Source organism: Punctularia strigosozonata (assembly GCF_000264995.1).
Source record: "Punctularia strigosozonata HHB-11173 SS5 unplaced genomic scaffold PUNSTscaffold_4, whole genome shotgun sequence".
NCBI lineage: Eukaryota > Fungi > Basidiomycota > Agaricomycetes > Corticiales > Punctulariaceae > Punctularia > Punctularia strigosozonata.
In genome coordinates, this window is record NW_006767436.1 from 2,307,077 (window position 1) to 2,324,126 (window position 17,050).

General features: G+C 54.7%; 6 protein-coding genes across 6 annotated transcripts; 3 read left to right on the plus strand and 3 right to left on the minus strand.

Annotated features, from left to right (window-relative positions):
- Nucleotides 1-212: 212 nt before the first annotated feature.
- PUNSTDRAFT_64440 (alpha/beta-hydrolase) lies at nt 213-1,808 on the plus strand (the record flags this gene model as incomplete). The annotated part of the gene is made up of 9 exons (XM_007382470.1): nt 213-437; nt 508-546; nt 597-690; nt 854-955; nt 1,014-1,105; nt 1,159-1,269; nt 1,326-1,397; nt 1,437-1,586; nt 1,650-1,808. The coding sequence occupies 9 exons, from the start codon at nt 213-215 to the stop codon at nt 1,806-1,808; spliced, it is 1,044 nt and encodes a 347-aa protein (XP_007382532.1).
- A 412-nt stretch (nt 1,809-2,220) lies between these two features.
- PUNSTDRAFT_85520 (60S ribosomal protein L23) lies at nt 2,221-2,982 on the minus strand. The gene is made up of 4 exons (XM_007382471.1): nt 2,935-2,982; nt 2,758-2,881; nt 2,544-2,698; nt 2,221-2,470 (listed from the first exon to the last, which is right to left on the minus strand). The coding sequence occupies exons 1-4, from the start codon at nt 2,953-2,955 to the stop codon at nt 2,267-2,269; spliced, it is 504 nt and encodes a 167-aa protein (XP_007382533.1). The 5' UTR covers nt 2,956-2,982; the 3' UTR covers nt 2,221-2,266.
- Nucleotides 2,983-3,097: 115 nt separating this feature from the next.
- On the plus strand, nt 3,098-4,833 carry PUNSTDRAFT_100974 (TAF4-domain-containing protein). The gene is made up of 4 exons (XM_007382472.1): nt 3,098-3,255; nt 3,308-3,356; nt 3,410-3,608; nt 3,666-4,833. Exons 1-4 carry the CDS (start codon nt 3,174-3,176, stop codon nt 4,560-4,562), a joined length of 1,227 nt encoding a protein of 408 aa, XP_007382534.1. The 5' UTR covers nt 3,098-3,173; the 3' UTR covers nt 4,563-4,833.
- Nucleotides 4,834-5,163: 330 nt separating this feature from the next.
- On the minus strand, nt 5,164-6,986 carry PUNSTDRAFT_85524 (uncharacterized protein). Its single transcript, XM_007382473.1, has 8 exons — nt 6,655-6,986; nt 6,589-6,598; nt 6,259-6,538; nt 5,988-6,205; nt 5,794-5,934; nt 5,472-5,737; nt 5,347-5,417; nt 5,164-5,296 (listed from the first exon to the last, which is right to left on the minus strand). The coding sequence occupies exons 1-8, from the start codon at nt 6,774-6,776 to the stop codon at nt 5,205-5,207; spliced, it is 1,200 nt and encodes a 399-aa protein (XP_007382535.1). The 5' UTR covers nt 6,777-6,986; the 3' UTR covers nt 5,164-5,204.
- A 316-nt stretch (nt 6,987-7,302) lies between these two features.
- On the minus strand, nt 7,303-9,361 carry PUNSTDRAFT_85525 (P-loop containing nucleoside triphosphate hydrolase protein). Its single transcript, XM_007382474.1, has 4 exons — nt 9,340-9,361; nt 8,713-9,278; nt 7,677-8,657; nt 7,303-7,625 (listed from the first exon to the last, which is right to left on the minus strand). The coding sequence occupies exons 1-4, from the start codon at nt 9,349-9,351 to the stop codon at nt 7,313-7,315; spliced, it is 1,872 nt and encodes a 623-aa protein (XP_007382536.1). The 5' UTR covers nt 9,352-9,361; the 3' UTR covers nt 7,303-7,312.
- Nucleotides 9,362-10,649: 1,288 nt separating this feature from the next.
- Nucleotides 10,650-17,008, plus strand: PUNSTDRAFT_119839 (uncharacterized protein; the record flags this gene model as incomplete). The annotated part of the gene is made up of 4 exons (XM_007382475.1): nt 10,650-10,775; nt 10,823-12,087; nt 12,137-16,407; nt 16,463-17,008. Exons 1-4 carry the CDS (start codon nt 10,732-10,734, stop codon nt 17,006-17,008), a joined length of 6,126 nt encoding a protein of 2,041 aa, XP_007382537.1. The 5' UTR covers nt 10,650-10,731.
- Between the last annotated feature and the right edge of the window lie 42 nt (nt 17,009-17,050).

Consider the following 17,050-nt stretch of genomic DNA (forward strand, 5'->3'; position numbering starts at 1 on the left):
GTCGAGTTTGCTCGGGCTGCGAACGCGAGTGTCTGTGCAGCTGCTCAAAGGGAACGGCACCGGATTACGTCACGCCAACGCGGGGATTGCCGTGCCGGGCACGTGGGCATGACCTCAAATGGCGACGCGCTCGGACACGCCGCTACACGAACGTCGTCCCAGCAATCGTGCCACCGGACTGCTTCCCTATGTTGGCTCTCCCCCTGCCCACCATGCACCCCAACTTCCCGACCGCCCTCCTCTTCTCCGTGCTCGCCATTCCCGCCCTCTTCGCCCTCAGTCACATCTCGTTCCCCCATCCACCCACCCAGTCCGGATTGCGCATCTATCCTGGCATCGACGCGTTACCCGCAGGTCCGGTCCGCGATCGCGCTCTGCAAATATACGGAGAGGACTACTGGACCGGCGGAGGCTGGTTCAACGGTCCGTTTGGCCGGGTTCGTACTCAGGTCTTTGCCTTCGCGACTATCCGCAGGGGCTGAACCCCGCTCGCGCTACGCGTGATAGGTACGATATTGGCTTCTTGGTCCCGAAAAGGGCAAGAAGGTTGGCTGCACTTTCATATGATGCACACGTCCTCATCGTGACGTATATAGATCGTACTTATACATGGACTATCTGTTCCCGCGATTATCTGGAAAGACGTTGCACCGTACCTGGTGAAGAAAGGATTCCGTGTGCTCGTATATGGTTCGTCCATTTCTTATCCTGATTGCATCCCTCGGTGCAAGAGACTCCCAGGAGACTTGCATTCCGTTTAAGCCGATTGGCAACGTGTTACAACGTCCACGCGCTGTTCTTGTTCATCCATGAGCCTGGCTGACGCTTGATGACACTCGAATCTTTTACCTAGATCTCCTCGGTCGCGGTTACAGCTCCGCGCCAGACGCGACCGAAACATCGTACACAGCAGCATTGTACGCCACACAGCTCGCTTTGCTCATGCAACATATCGGTGCGTCCGAGCGCCTGCTTGAATGCGCACCACTGGCTGAACGCTTTTGATCATGCAGGCTGGCAGAAGGCTAATATAGCTGGCGTGTCTATGGGCGGTGGCATTGCTGCCGCCTTCGCTGCATATTTCCCAGCCCTGATTGACGAGAAGGTTGACTTCCAGACATCCGGAATTCATTGACCGTCGTCTAACCTGTTGTTCAGGTAGCACTAGTATGTCCAGCTGGTCTTCTCGAGGCGAGCGAGATCCCGAGGACCATGAGATTCATGAGCGCCCCCCTCCTGCAAACCGTCACAAACAGCCCTCCCATCCGCGTGCGTAATAGCCTTTATACCTTGTCGCGATGGTAGTGACCGTGCTTCTGTTCTAGTACTATCTCCATCGCCTGGCATCATCGCGTGCAGACGTTGCCGCTAAGGAGCAGAAAGCTGACATTGCAGAGGTGAGTTGACCGCCATCTTGTATCTCTTCACGTACTGAGTCTTCCGCGCAGCTCGTTCGCATTCAGAGCGCTCTTCTTCCAGGCTACAATGCTGCCATTGCATCGTCTCTCAGAGAGGGTCCGGTCCGTGGTCAACGTGCGTCTTACGAAGCTCTGGGGAAGAGCGGCAAGGATGTGCTACTGGTTTGGGTACGTTTATCCGACGTGACGACAGCTACTCGCTTTTCCCATTGACGTTGTTGCGTCGGGTAGGGTACGGCGGACACAGTTGTGCCCTTTCACCATGCGGTCGACGTACAAGGCATGGTACCTCAGGCCAAATTGGTGACGATCGAAGGTGGCCCTCACGACATAACATTGACTCATCCCGACCAAGTCGGCACGGCTCTCGTGGACTTCTTCGTCCGCTAAACGCATATTGGCCCATGAACACGAGAGCCGGCGCCTTCCACGGACCGTACCGGGAAATATACGCTCACTTACGCCTACACTACGAGGATCCTGCTAATTCGTATTCGATCCACTCGGTACTTGGTCATTTCATTCGTCCTTGTTGTTGCTTCCCATTACTACTACTGGTTTGTAGCGTCGTCCTGTAGTTGTAGTTCATCTCCTGCGCACGGAGGTCTTGCTTTACATGTTTTGTCACACATGATATAGTAACTATTCATCGCATATAGGGTAAAGATTCGTGCAATGCCGTTTAGGCTGAAGTCTGGCAGCCGCACCATACTGGTCGTGATGCAGCTCAAGATATTCAGGGACGTGCCATTGGCTTGGGTTCGCACTCAAGCTATCATGAGGTCAGACAGCCCATCACAGAGCGAAAATAATAGGATTAAGTGTGGTCGTAGAGTCTAAAGCATGCTTCATGCGGTGGGCAACGTAGTACTCGATGGTGCGGAGGCAGTCTGGGTTGTTTGGCGTGCGGGTAATGTGCCGTCCTCCCATCGCTTGATAATGTTCGCCTTGAACGGGCCCATGTCCTCGTCTGAGAATATCCGTAGTCGTTCCAGTCTACGGTCACGGAGCTTGTTCTTCGGAAGCATACCAGCTACTGCACGGCGGATGATCTTGGAAATTGGAGATGATTAGGCAACGGTGACGGACGGGCATTTTCCCAGTGCCGCGGCCGGATATGCGCACCTCATCCGGCTTCTTGTCCATCATAGCCTTGTACGGTATCTCCTTCAACCCTCCAGGATGCATCGTGTGGTGACGATACACCTTCTGCTCTGCCTTGAGCCCCGACACCTTGATCTTCTTCGCGTTTGTCACGACCACGTAGTCTCCACAGTCAACTGAAAACGAACCATGAGTTATCCGAGCTTTCCGACCCGATGCATACGCTGCGACGCACCTCCGGGATCATATATAGGTTTATGCTTGCCCATGAGGACGTGCGCTATGCGAATAGCGAATTTTCCGAGGACGCGGTCAGTCGCGTCCGCATGGTGCCACACTCGCGCGTATGCCAGGGCCGTCTAGGTGCAAGTTAGGGGAGCAGAACGACGTGGAACAGTTCCGGAATGAGTACATTGCCTATTGCTTGAGACATGGCCGTGAACTATAGACTGCGAGAAGCCAAGGTGCGAACGCCACCACAACGCGTTCGTCCGTACGCTCATAACCGCGTGCTCATAAACAACCTGTGACTAGCTTCAACCCCGGTATCTACTCCTAAACCATCCGCAATCGTACAAGAAGAATCGTTACTTCTGTCGATCACGCGCAAGAATAACCCAACAGCAAACAAAGGCACCAGCGGGACCAAAGATGAAAGTCGAAGACAGAGCCACGCCTACGCCTGCTCCTGTGACACCGGCACAATTTCCTGCTACCAACACATGGGGTAGTCGTAAGCGCTGCGATGGGTCTGTATTGGATACCATGCGATTGATAGCCCGTAGAGATACCCATAGACCCTGCCCTGCAACAGCAGTCTCAACCGCAACCTGCGTGAGGGAACATTCATCTACAAGCGCTGAGATGTGCTGATGGACGGTTTCCAGAACTACCTATTATCAACAGTACACCCATTACCCTGCGACATCGTATAATACCAATTATCAACATCAATACCCAATACCAAATCCACAGACCCCAGTTCCGGCTCCTGCGCTGCGACAGAATGCTCCGACTAGCTCCCTCGATACTGCTGACGTTGCTACGCTGAACGACGCCCTTGCCAGCGGAGGTGTAGATCTCAGGGTACGCCCAATGCTGCAGGCTTCATGCAAGGCCGTCTGAACCAACATCTTTCACCAGGCTGAAGAAGAATCGCTTCATCGCCCCTATGATCAGCATCAGCCTTACCGGGCATGGGAGGATCGGACACGCAAGCAACCTCCCACCCCGAATTTCAGTGTTCACTTCATAGGATCCACCATGCGGTCCATCGGCTCGCAGCACAAAGTCACCAAGATCCCGGAGGATTCAGTCAACTACATCGCACTGGCCGTGCGCGCTCGATTGCAGGACTTGATTACGGCCATGATTGCTGCGTCCGCACACCGGACAGATGCGCAATTCGATCGCCCCGCATCGCTATATCCCGACAACAGCCCGATGTGGAGCATCGTCATTCGGAGCGACGTGCAGAAGCAGCTCGCGGCTCTCGAGAAGGTCGAGCGCGAGGAGGAGCAGAGGGTTCGTCGCGAGCGCAAGGAGCGCGAGGACATGGCGGCGTCGCAGGCCGCCGCGCTTGCCGCACAGACGACGGGCATGGGCGATGGGCTAGACGAGGATGGGCAGCCGAAGAAGAAGAAGAAGAAGGAAGGACCCGGGGTGACCGCTCGCAACATGTCGGAAGATGTACGAAAGAAGATGTCCAACGCGGCGGCGAGCCATGCGGCGGGCTTGAGCACTAACAAGTACGCGTGGATGACAGCAGGCAACGCCAACGCCCCCACACCGCCCAAGAAGGCAACGCCTTCTGGCGCGTCTGCGTCTGCGCCGGCGCCAGTGGCTACGTCCTCTGCCGCTGCACCCAGCTCGGCATCCGGCGGATGGGTGCGGCCCTACATCGGCTCGCAGAAGCAGGCGCCAGCTGCAGCTACTGAGGACGACCCCCGAAGGCTCATCACCCTTCGAGACGCTCTATTCGTGATAGAGCAGGAACGAGGCCACGGTGGTGGACGCGGGGCCGCGCGGGGCTGGGCCTAGTTTTGCTAGTTCCTTATATCGACCACGAAGCTTGAGCCGCTTTCTGAGACTGTAGCGGCAACGAACGCAGTCCATGAAGGACTAGTGGCCCTCAGCCCTGCCTCTTGGTTAAGACGAACACGAGACAAAGGGATCCGCGCGAAAGGCGAAGAAAGACAGCCATTGGAAGGGATCGGGCGGGGTAGTAATCAAGGACCGGCACGTACAAGCTCTTTTTCAGGATGCATCTGCTCCTTTCTCGTATAATACGCATTTCGGACATAATATATCGAATCATGCAATACACCGCGTGCAAGTATAGATCCTACTGAGTTACTGCACAAAGATCCGATGTCTCGCTGATTTGACACCGCTAGCGCTACATGGCTGTACTCGTGCGAACTTTGTCCCGCTAGTCAGCAGTGTCATGTACAGCCGATTCCGATGCTATTTAAGCTGTATTCGTGGTACGCATTTCACAACGGTATGACCCATGGAGATTCCCTCTCCCGACCCTTCCACTTCTCGATCCAGCCTCAAGAAATTCTATGAGGGAAGTCAGCGATAGTTCTGATGCCTTGCTCTTCCTGCAAAGACATGCGATCGCAACAACGTTTACGAGGGAGAAAATGCGCCTTCATTATGAAAGATATACCGGAGTGCTCAGTGGGCGTCTGCATCTAGATAGCCCCACTTGACATCGCGTACAGCTCCATTGTGCCAATCCTGTACACGTCTGCGAGCTAGCATGCTCACTATAATCATTATAACACCACCTTCGATGACGCTCTAAGGAGGTACTCACTAGTGCTGCGGTCAGTTCCAACAAATCCCGCGCCCATGCTCTGTATTACCGCATCGATCAATATGGGATACCTAGGAAATGTTGAGTCCAAGTTCATCTCGGTATATGGTCGAGTATTCACGCACCATTTCCCATGCATATCCACCGTTCGCAATGCTGCGTGATCAATCGGCACCCAGCCAAGCTTCTTAACATCCTGCCACCATTCCGGATCTTTCTCATCGCTAGTCATCACCACTGTGTCGACAGCCAACCCCTTGCGCTCGCGGAGCTCTGTTCGCACTTCTTCAACGCGACGTGCGACGACCGGCAGAGACGCGAAGCACTCTTCGCGGGGGACATCACCGCACCAATCCAAGAAATCATTGTGCCGCACATGGACGGAGATAAACTATCCGGTCGGGTCAAAACGCGGGATTCACAATCGAGGCTCCGAATGTAGCTGACCGGAGGGATGGTTTCCTGTTCGGGGAGCCCAAAGGTAGCGCGAAGGGAAGTCCTTGCTAGATCTTCCATTTTCGATGTCCAGCGGAAGTGCTTGACGACCTCTCGCCACATCGGAGCATAGTCTGTGTCCCATTCCCATGGCTTGAGCACAGAATCAGCGAACGCATCGTAGCGAATGAGTTCATCACGCCTACTTTGTTGAGTGTTACGTAGTATAAAAAGTCGTAGCAAAGCATATGTTCGTCCGGGTCTAGCTTGGCCTTGTGTATCGGCGAGGGTAGGATGTTACCGAGGCTCGCATTTCGCGCCTCCGGGTAAGCGAGGGGGGCAAGAGACCAGAACGTGCTGTGCTGATCGGGCCCAAAGCCTGGTAGAAGCTTAACCCAATCCGGAGCACGAGTGTAAGATATGTCTACGGGAATATGATTAAGCAACGTATCAATGAGATTGCGGAGGAAGGTTGACCTAGGTTCAACCAAGTAGGGACGTGACTATGCCTGGGGTTTTTATGTTCGTACTGGACGGCTTCCCATATGTTCCAGCAGCCGATGTCCTCTATTTCCTCGCTCTCCGGGTCTTTGATATCCCGCCATTCCAAGATAGGTCCGACAGCCTTACGCAGTCGAAGAATGTCGAATATATCTCCGAAAGGTACAGGTTGAGCGAAGCCTATGTGGCCGGAAGAAGTGAAAGGTGGAATGACAGGCACGCGGTTTGTGATCATGCCGAGGTAGATGAGGTTACCCTACAGCAAGTTGAGTTACAAAGTTGACTCGCTGCAGACGATCTACTGACATATGTCATCCTGTCCGTCAGAATATGAGATTGTGTACGATATGGCGAGACGTCAAAACAACTTACACGTCGTTCGTCCAACCCGCAGAAATCCACGAGGTGATGTACTTCGTATCATTTCGAATATTGTCCCTGAATCGCGTCGTTGGTGGTCCCAGCACGAGAAGCTGCTCTTTCACTGGCTCCATCGGTTTGCACGTATTGTCCACGTGCTGGGCATCCTGAATCCGCACGGACGAGGACAGAATTAAGAGCGACGCTAGGGACAGAAGACAGAGCAAGCAGCCCAGAGAGGCAAGTCTTCGGCGATTACTGAGCAGTGACCGAGCCGTGGAGATCCACTCGTCCGCTGAATGCGTAGGGGACGGATTTCGTCGTCGGTGCACGGATGCTTGATCCTTGTCAGCCATTGCTGGAAACAAGGAGACAATCAGACTGGAAGGGCGAGGTATAATGGACCATGCTGCAAGGGGCTCCAGGTAGATAAACGTGTTGTCGACAGATTGATGCCGGAGTAGATTGTCCGGTGGTGCCTGGAGTCAATCATCGCCCTTTTTTCACGGCGAAGCAGAAGGGGTGGAGGCGAGTGGCTGTACTCCATATCCTCTCCGATACCTCCGTCGACAAGCCATGCAATATCCTAGGGATTAATTGGTTTATTCTACACTAATACTATCCCTAATATGGTGCATAACATGTTTCGGAAGCCGAGTCGAAGCCTTAGTTATTTGCGCTTCCATACCAAAGCTAGGTAAAACAACAAACGATATACAACGTTGATGATTAGCAGTATGCCAACATAGAGTCCTACATTCATTCCTCCGAAGCCGAGCTCATCGATGAGCTGTCTTCCTGTAGTTTCTTGAGAGATGCAACCTGAGCCGGAGCAGGGCGAGGTCCACGTAAGATCATGCATATCGTTCCAGACCAGTAGGTCGAATGCATATGTTTCGTAGTCAATCCAGTGAGCCCAATAATACCAGAAGCGAGGAAGGTTGCTGGCTCGAATGAAGAAACCTTGATTGCACATCCAGAAGCTGGATGCGGTTGTCAGTTTACATGACCGAGCTGAGAACGAAGGTGCATACCCGTTAATGAAGCTCGCCAAAGCGAGCGCGGCGACGAATATCGGCGCGAAAGCGGCAACCAGGAGACTCTGCCCTTCCGCCGCATAGACCGCGAGGAAGAGATACGCAAGGAACCTGAAGAAGTGCCCTGCGCCCACGTGCAGCCCTATGCTCCAATACGCAATCACGCTGAATACCGTGCAGCATACGAACAGGAAGGGGACGCTCGTAATCGAGATGGCGACTGAATACGCGCCGGGACCGTAAAGTGCATTGTGTCGCTCGCGGAGGAAAACGCCGCGCTCTTCAAGGAAGGCTGGTATTCCGGCCACACTCATGAATCCTAGAAACGCGACGCTAAAGAAATGCACGCTGAGTCGGTCTTGGATCTTGGCTGCGTCGTGCGACCGGGCATTGTTCGCCCAAACAGTGCCTAGGAGAACGCCCATACCGACGTACATGCCTAGCCGCACACCGTAAGCGAGGAGGTTACGGGAGTAGTTGAGGGTGTTGCGTTGGCATAATAGTCCAATCGTGCGCAGCTCGTGACGCATGGAGAGGAAGAACGCGGAAGGCTTGATCAAGGTATGCTTCAACACGTGCAAATCGTCGTACAATCGAAGCTCGGTCACTGTCTTCTCTGAAAGGCTGGGGCGAGCGCTGCCCGCACTATTCTTGGACCATCGTTCGGAGAGCCAAGCGACATGCTGCTCCGCATCTGTGCTTTGATCCAGGAAGTCGGTGCTGATGGCGTCGATGGCAGTATCCGCCGGATTCGCATGTTGGGAGGTAGGATAGCCCAGGGACTCGAAGTACGTAGCCATATCAGACACAGGACCGGAGTAGGCAACACGACCCCGAGCTAAAAGCAGGGCATGGTCGAAGAGAGAGAAGGTCTGCCATGAGGGTTGATGTATAGTAGCGATAACCATGATGTTCGATGCTTTAGCCAGTCGTTTGATGGAGGATACGACCTCTTTGCTGGTAGCACTGTCTAATCCACTGTGTGCATCTACTGGTGAGTTCCTCTCTGTCGGATCCATGCAAAGGCGCTGACCTTGTCGGCTCATCCAAGAATAGGATCCTGGGTCGGGCAACGAGACTGGTGCCGATAGTGACTCGGCGCTTCTGGCCTCCACTGATGCCCCTTTGAATGGGTGTCCCGATCCTGTTGTCGGCAACGCGGCTCAAACCCAATGCCTCGAGAGTCTCTTCGACTCGCTCGCTGATAACAGCTGCGGGGGTGCCAGGCACGAAGCTCAGCTTCGCAGAGAATGCCAATGTCTCGCGAACGGTTAAGACACCGAGCAGGGCATCATCCTGCTCAACATAAGAGGAGACGTCGCGCATAGAAAACTCTGAGGAACCGTTGAGAGTGATCACCCCACGGGCACCCAGCCTGGACGAAGTCCCGAATCGTGATGATGTGCGCATGCTCAGGACGTCCAGAAAGGTCGACTTGCCCGCGCCTGACGGGCCCATGACGGCGAGCATCTCTCCGCTCGATATGCTTCCAGAGACATGGTCGAGAATGGTAATGCTCTCGTTTTTGCCCTTGGACTTGATGGTGAAGGTGAGGTCCTCCCACTCCAACCTTAAAGTCGGATTTGGAGTTGCACGGCCCTGCTACCGGCGATAGGTTAAGCCATGATGCAATGCATCTCAAGGTATGACCAGCACTCGCCTCGACGTCCATGGAGAGCCTTGAATGAGTCGGTAACAGGCATGGAATGGGCGTGCCCCGTGTTACATATATGTCGGGGATGATGCTGTGCTTGTCAACAGCAGCGCCTCGGCTAGCGTGCCCGTTTTATCCTAATCAACAATATGTTGCGGAATCAGATCTCTGACTCGGATACGGCTGCTAGATGTCCTGTCACGTCGGAGTCCGAGGCAATGGGGTTAGTACCGCATAGTGGCGCCGGGCACGGAGAGAACGGTATCACTTATTCCTGGAATGCAGCTAATGAACAGGCTGTCGCTAGTGTATCCCCCCGGCCTGACCGAAGCGTAGATTCCAAATGCCTTGGGCATGACAACGTGTCAGCTATAGAGATGAATGTTACGTTGTATGTGGGTTGAAGCAGAAGCGCAGAAGGGCGGTCACGTGCCCGTTACTGTACTAAGTTAGGAAACGCAAACGTTTCATTTTTTTTCTTCTTTCATCATTAGTCCTGTTTTCATCTACAATGTATCTCTATACATTGCGTATGAGCAGAGAATGCTTGAAGCGTGCATGCGGGCTTCATTGCAGTGAACGAAACGGCGATCTCCAGCTGCTCTGCCAACCTCTGCCACAGCGCGCTGTCGCGGTCGAGCTTCTCCTGTCGCGGACTGTATGACATCGCCGGATAGGTCACTAGAGCCGCGGGCTCAACGGGATCTTCGCTTTGACCGCAGAGTGAGTTAATCCTCAATGCCCCTCTGAAAGGTGAACTAGACCCGGTATGGTCGCACATTCCAGTTCGAACCTTCGGAATCGGCGCCGATGGGCCACCGCGGTCCCACCGCAAGGCCGGTTTCCGTCCAGGTTTCATCGGAGCTCGCGCTCCCTGCGCACTCCAACGAGCACGCATATTGCATTTTTATGCTATACCACCGCTGAGTAGTTAATAAAGAGATGAGAACGGGCGGGCTGCGAAAACATCGCATAATTCCGAGCTGGGCGTTCAATGCTTGGCTGCTTCGTCACAGCCTCGTTGTTTCGCGCCACACTATGCCTGGGTCTACCGTTCCCTGATTCCAACAAGTTACAAGCCAAGCGAGGATTGAGTCGACGAACCGACCCCCTTCCAATTTTAAATCAGAGAAAGGCGGGCTCCGCACGTGACTGCACGCCTCTGTTCTCCCCGCCACTTTGTTCCCGTCGCGCGTCGCGCTGAACGCCTCCAAGTTCGAAGGGCGTGCACAAATCCCGCGTTGACAGATATCTGCCTCTCGACTATAACAGCGGAAATACACGGGAGACGTCTGAGGTGATACTTCTATCATTCGCAACATTGAAAACATTACCGACCTCCGCCGTGGACACGTTTGCGGCGTAGTTTCAACGTCCTCCGAGCGCGTCTGAACACCAATGTCCGCGGAGTCGTCGAGCAGGCGGTCGAATCTCATTGATGTGTGAGTATCCTTTGGGGTTTCTCTTCGCGTCGGCTCAGATCGTCTAGCACCTATCAGCAGCTGCACTCCATCTTAACTGGCCATGCAGAAGGCATCAGCCCCGACCACACACTTGCTATCCTTCGACCAAGGATTGAAAGGCTGCAGAACATAGTCGAACCTTTTGGTACACCCTCTGAGGCGTCGAAGAAGAAGGTCAACAGCGGCACGGTTACACTCGCGGACGGTGTGGACGTGCAAGTCGAGGATGCAGACAAAGAATTTGTCTTTGCCATCAGCGACAGGTTCAACATCGATCAGGTGGAAGCGCTCGTCCTCCTCCGATCATTTCTCTACAACGAAGGCTTACCAGCGCAAGCCGGCACGGACTCCACATCATCCCTGGTCGAGGAGTTAGTGGAAGCTATAACCCCCTTCTATCACTCGGAGCGACTCTCCCTCTTACGGACCATCATCCCACTTTTCCGCGCCCATGACGACGATACCTCTCCCTTCTTCGATGTTGCTGGTGAAGTTGTCCCAAAAATCGTGACGGATGGTCAGACCTGGGCCGACTCTCTCGTGACCGAATATGGCCGCAAAACTCAAGCATCTCCTCCCGATGCCCTCTCTTCCGATCCTCGAGGGGCATCTAGATGGTCCAAACAGAATTTGCGCGAGCAGATCGTCGTCCTCGAAATCCTCTTCTGGACCATGTGGAGCTACGTCTCATGCGTCGGCCCCTTAGTAGTGCGCATCTTCGAGATGGCATACACGACAAGTCTCGGTGGTGCATTGCAAGACACTACCCTGGTCCTGGACGAGGAGGGCTTGCAGCTCCAGCAAGATGCCAAGGCGCTGTGGATCCTGATCATGCTCGAGGTACTGGAACTTGAACGGGTTGCCGATCCATCAGAATTGGAGGTCTCCACGGATCCCGCCGATCCAAGCTTTTATGCCCACGATCCGCAATCATTAACGCAGCTCCACGAACTCCTCACCTCCTCAGGCCACCCTCAGTATTCTTGCATCTACATGGCTTGGTCGTTCGTACTGTCACGGCTATCGGAAAAGGTGGCGGTAGCCAAGGAAGTGCCGGAACGATATCGTGCGTTCTTTGAATCGGTCAGACAGAAGCTCGGCAGTCGTTACACGGACCGAGAGCCCGTTCACATACTCATGGCACGGAGGGCACTGGGTCCTGATGTGGGCCTCTTCCAGCTCATGCTAGATATGCTCCTTATGTCCCCCTTATTTGTGACATCAATTGCATGGAGAACGGGATCCACGGTGACTGACCCGAATGCCGTTGCATTCCGCTCAGTGCTCAAGGGTACGTTTGTCGATCCTCCCCTGTACCCAATCTTGACACCTACCATCAGGTTTGTTAATCGCCATCCTGGAGCTGGTACCAGTAGAACTCATGCCTGACTTCGACGCCCTTGTGGAAGTCTGGGTGGCTCTCTTCGGTCGCAGCGAGCCTCAGTCCGTTGCAGGAATCTGTAGGCAGTTCTGGCAGGTCGATTGGCATACTGGAAACGCACGTCGGGCTATTTTAGACGTGGCTCGCGCCAGGTTCCCTATACAATCTCGCCCACTGATACGTTTACTACGGTCGATGACTGCGAGCGGATTTCTGGATACGGATCCTCTCTCCACGGGCGACGTTGCCGAAGGCACCATGGACGAGGAGCGCGAAATATGCGACCAGCACGTCTTTTACTACCTTGACAAGCTACCCACCTTTACTCAGGCCATCCCGATAAGCGCATGCACGGGTCCAAATGCTTTGTTCGAGAAGGCTCCAGACCGTTACAAGGATGGAAACCGTCCTGCAGGACTAAAGTACACAAACACACGGTCTTTGAGGCTTCCGGGAGGATCAGTGCTGCCCGCGAAATCCGTGGGACGGCTCTTGAGCGGCGATGGTGGCGATGTCATCATCGTGGCATGGCAGCACGAACACTCCGGGTGGAAGCTGCTGCTGGAGATCCTGACTGACTACGTCCACCGGAAGCGACCATTTCCCGGCTCACGTGGACCAGCTGAAGCGTCAACCCTGCGGCGAGGCAAACCGGACGGCCAACCTCTCCCTTTGCGATTGGAAGATGTCGGTTTAGAGCACGACGAAGACGGCGATGAGGCTCTGGTGACTGACGCCCTCGACCTGATTCGCAGCGTCATACGCGACGAGCCCGTGCTTGCCGAACAGCTCCTGCAGTCGATGGAGGCTGGCGAACCGGTCGTTGCGCACACGATGTCTGAAGCACAACCGCCAGATCTGGTGCAGTTAGCCGCCATGATCCTCGAAGAAGCGTTCTCTCGTTCGGCGTCCCAACGGAGAGTCGCGCCGAGGACAAATCTAATCACATCCGCCATGAGCATCCTTTCCGAGCTGCTCGCCTTGCCGAAGTACTCGAACAGGGTCTGGCTATACATCCGGTCCACAGCAATCCTCTTTGGGTCCGATCGTGCCTCTGGATCCACCTCAAGCATCTTAGCCGCGGAACGTATCACCGGTCACTATACCATGACTTTGGCCCTCCTCCACTTGGTGCAGCACCTATTCTATGAAGCATCATCTTCGCTGCTCCCTGTGGTTGCGGAGAACTCGCGATTGCAGACGATCAAGGAGGAGGTGTTACTTCGTGCTACACGTTTCGTACATGCCGAGATTTGGGTGGAGCATTCTGGATGGAAGTACGTTCATCTCGGAGATCGCTTCGAAATCGGACGCCGCATCTCCGTCTTGTACACCGAGGTCCTGAAGCAATCACCAAGTGGTATGGATCAGCCCTTCGCGACCCTCCGATTGGCGATAGTAGAAGCTTTGTTGTCCAAAGCAACGCCTTCCACCATTGGACCGTTGGTCAATATCATATCGTCTGCGAGCCCGATGCTAACCGCGCTCTACGCGTCACGTCGATACGGTGATGCGAGGCGTTTGATCTTCCTCCTTGAAGCGCATCTTCGCCTCATACGGACCCTGCTAGAGCATAGGAGCATGATCCCCGACTTCAAAGGTGTATCGCTCTTAGAGCAACTCCTGTGTGCAAGAGGGCCTGCGAATGGACTGTCGCTGAACGGCGCGCGTGCCCAGGTAGATCACATCGAAACGCTGGCCTCCTATATCAAGGACCGCGGCATGGGCAATGTCACCCCTTTGGAGGCGACCCGGGTCTTGCACACTCTATGCGCGTCCCTGGCGTCGTCTTTCAACACCCCTACGATCGTAGGCCACCTTTCGAATCCGGAAGCCACAGTCGCGTCCTTCGTTCGCATCGTCCAGCACCCCTACGACGATTTAGCTCTCCGTACATCATTGTGGGACTTTATGGCCATGGCCGTCGATAAGGAGCCCGCATTAGCAGGTCTTTTCATCCACGGGGAATTCCGCATACCTGATGTCAAAGGAAAAGGGAAGGCAGTCCCTGACCAAACCAAAAACTCCCCTGTCAGTGCCCTTGACACGGCTTTGGATATGCTTGGTCAATGGAAGGAACTGTGGAATCTCAATCCTCAGATATTGGCGTCGGTTCTTCGCTTCATAGTTGCCGTATGGCAGCATGGGATGGAACACCAGTCGGCCTTAGAATCCAGGCGGAAGGATGCTGAATTGTGGGCCTGCCTCGCTGCCATTGCTCAAGAGGATCTCGGCCCTGCTCCTGATTATCAATCAGAGAGCTGGATCAACGATGACGGTGTCCGACATTCTCCTTTACATGACGCTGTCTCGTCTCATGCCTACCATACGATCACGAAGTCGCGCGCTCTCCATATCATCGGCCTTGATGTTGACATGCACCTGCAGTTGCGCGATCGCAAGGACCAAATCCCTGACAGACCGGCAAGCTACCAGGCCATTGAAGGCTGTTTCAAAGACGAGGATCAGTTTACAGATTGCGTGCTGGAAGCTGCAGCCTCCCCGTACGATCCAGGGCTCTATGACAAATTCATCGAGGATGCCAAGGCGCGATATGGACATCTATCGCTCAGACAACTTCAGAATCAAACGCCCCTTGTGGAACATGAATACGGTGACGATTACATGTTTTCCATACCTCTTCTACAGCGGCGGCTCATACCGTATCGCCTCGTCGATGAGGTCCAAGCGCAAGAAGCTGACGAACTAGAGCGCATTCTCGCATCCATTAACCTCAATCTCTCCCTTACAAACGCCCAGTCCTGTTTGACCGAGTCATGGCAGTATCTGCTCCTGCGGGTCGTTCCTTTCTTGCGCGGGCAAGCTTCCACACGGAAAGTGGTTCTGACATTGGCAGTGTCCATTTCGGGAAATATTGCCTCGGATAGTCGCTCTGGTGACATGATGGCAGCTATACACGGACAACGGTTGTCCCTACTCCTGGCGATGTTGGAAGTCGCTTGGTTCTCAACAACAGACACGGCCGACGAAATCCAACATTTCACCGATGTCGTGCAGAACCTCCGTGATATAATTGTCAGCGATGCCCAGTCCCCTGCTAAGGCGGTCATCGGCAGGGTACCTATACCCTTCCACAAGCCCCTACTGCAGATCATATACTTCTGTGTTCGCCATTGTCGTGCATTGATTCGTCGGCCGAAGGCTTTGAACGCCCAGCAGCGGCTGATCTTCGCATCTACCGTGGACATCGCGTTGGTCTTCACGGTTGACGCTCTCCGATGCGTTTTTGAAGCTGCCAGGAGCCGTCTAGATCTGGAACTGGACCAGGACCTGGAGTTGCTCGTGGCGGTTTTTGAACAGTGCACCCGGACAGACATCACACCCTCTGCTGCCATGTGGCTTGCTCGATGCCAGGAGTCGGACGTCGTACGGTGCAGCATGGAGCTCTTCGTTCACAGCGATATCGCGGGCCTTGCGGATCTGGAGTTGCTTCGGGTGCACAGGAGGCCGTTATACTCTCTTCCGGTCCTCATGTTTCACCTTGCGCTTGCCAGTATACCCGCAGCCGCAGAAAAGCTAGCGAGTGAGGGCGTGTTGGTAGCGTACAGCAACAACAGCATAAGCTCTTCAATAAGCTCAGGCTCTGTGGAAGTATCGCTGCCGGAGTTACCCGGTGAACGCAGCCCCGCACACGAAGCCTACTGCACCATGCTCGCCATCGTCTCGGGAGTCGTCGGTACGCTCGGCCGACAACACCACTTCTTTGACGCAGAAGCGAGCGGGCTCGTTCAACTCTACGGCGGACAGATATCCCGCGCTCTGTCATGGTCGGTCGGCGATGCCCTCACCATGCCACTTGTCGAGGAGATGGAACAGGTCGTAGAACTCTTCTCCGCCATCGCCGACAGTACGCCGCACTCCGCAACCTCCGGCACCGCGGCAGAGAAGGTGCTGAAGGCATTTGCCTCACATGCATTATTCCTTCTGCAGCAACTCACGTATGCGTTGACGCACCCCAACCAACTTGCGGGCAGCCTGGAGCCGATAAGCGCGGAGGAGCGATCCATGCTTGAACAAGACTCGCGGGACACGTCGTCCTCGACGCTAATCGTCAATCCTGCGAGACGTCCGTTCCTGGCACGCGTGATCCATCGGTTATACGGGCTGTCGAGCACCATCCTCGCCACATTACTGAGCATTACGCACGCGGAAGACGTTCTCATTGGCGATGAGGAGGATTGGCCAATACATATGGCATTGGCAGCGCCGGTGAGTCTTCAGTCCTGTAGATCCGATGATATGACTAAAGTTGACATCCTTTCAGCATACAAAGGTCATCCCGGGCGAGCCTGCCTCTATGGGTACTCTCCTAGAACTGGGCAACGCCTCGCTCGACGTGCTTCGTCACCTTTCGAATCAACCGGTGGGACAAGCCATCTCGCCTGCCGCGTCAACATCGCCGCTCAGCAAGCCCCTGGACGTGGGAGACGCGATGTCGACCGCGGCCCGTAACCTTGAAAACGTCCTCGTCTTCGCGGTAACGCAATTTGCGATGTGGCTCGCGCGGCCGAACGCGGACGAGCTCGGCGAACGCGAGATGCAGGTGGAGGACTTTGGCGGGAGCGATGAGCAGCGGTCGGAGAGGGAGCGCCGGGCGGCTCGGCGGACCTCGCTAACGCTTGCGGAGAGGATGAGGCGGGGGATGACGGGCGAGATGGCGGGTGATCTGCAAGCGCTGTTGGGCAAGGTCAAGCCGCTGCTGGAGAAGACAAGGACCGCGCTTAAGACGGATAAGGAGGACGTGGACTTGACGGATATACTCGTCACATTCCTTCACGATCGGATGCTGGTGGCTTCGCAAAGTGTATGAAAAAGTATGATAATAGTTGTTACATTTGTACACGATAAATAC

What these genes read in the sequence shown, in the direction of transcription:
- PUNSTDRAFT_85520 (XM_007382471.1), bottom strand. Translation starts at nt 2,955, where the DNA reads ATGTCTCAAGCAATAGGCAAT. An exon ending in ACCTATATATGATCCCGGAG is followed by an intron (nt 2,699 to 2,757) that starts GTGCGTCGCAGC and finishes GTTCGTTTTCAG; the next exon opens with TTGACTGTGGAGACTACGTG. An exon ending in TGGACAAGAAGCCGGATGAG is followed by an intron (nt 2,471 to 2,543) that starts GTGCGCATATCC and finishes CCAATTTCCAAG; the next exon opens with ATCATCCGCCGTGCAGTAGC.
- PUNSTDRAFT_100974 (XM_007382472.1), top strand. Translation starts at nt 3,174, where the DNA reads ATGAAAGTCGAAGACAGAGCCACGCCTACGCCTGCTCCTGTGACACCG. An exon ending in TACCAACACATGGGGTAGTC is followed by an intron (nt 3,256 to 3,307) that starts GTAAGCGCTGCG and finishes GATAGCCCGTAG; the next exon opens with AGATACCCATAGACCCTGCC. An exon ending in GCGGAGGTGTAGATCTCAGG is followed by an intron (nt 3,609 to 3,665) that starts GTACGCCCAATG and finishes ATCTTTCACCAG; the next exon opens with GCTGAAGAAGAATCGCTTCA.
- PUNSTDRAFT_85524 (XM_007382473.1), bottom strand. Translation starts at nt 6,776, where the DNA reads ATGGAGCCAGTGAAAGAGCAGCTTCTCGTGCTGGGACCACCAACGACG. An exon ending in ACTACGTAACACTCAACAAA is followed by an intron (nt 5,935 to 5,987) that starts GTAGGCGTGATG and finishes TCTGTGCTCAAG; the next exon opens with CCATGGGAATGGGACACAGA. An exon ending in GTGGATATGCATGGGAAATG is followed by an intron (nt 5,418 to 5,471) that starts GTGCGTGAATAC and finishes AACATTTCCTAG; the next exon opens with GTATCCCATATTGATCGATG.
- PUNSTDRAFT_85525 (XM_007382474.1), bottom strand. An exon ending in TTCTTGGATGAGCCGACAAG is followed by an intron (nt 8,658 to 8,712) that starts GTCAGCGCCTTT and finishes AGATGCACACAG; the next exon opens with TGGATTAGACAGTGCTACCA. An exon ending in TTGGCGAGCTTCATTAACGG is followed by an intron (nt 7,626 to 7,676) that starts GTATGCACCTTC and finishes AACCGCATCCAG; the next exon opens with CTTCTGGATGTGCAATCAAG.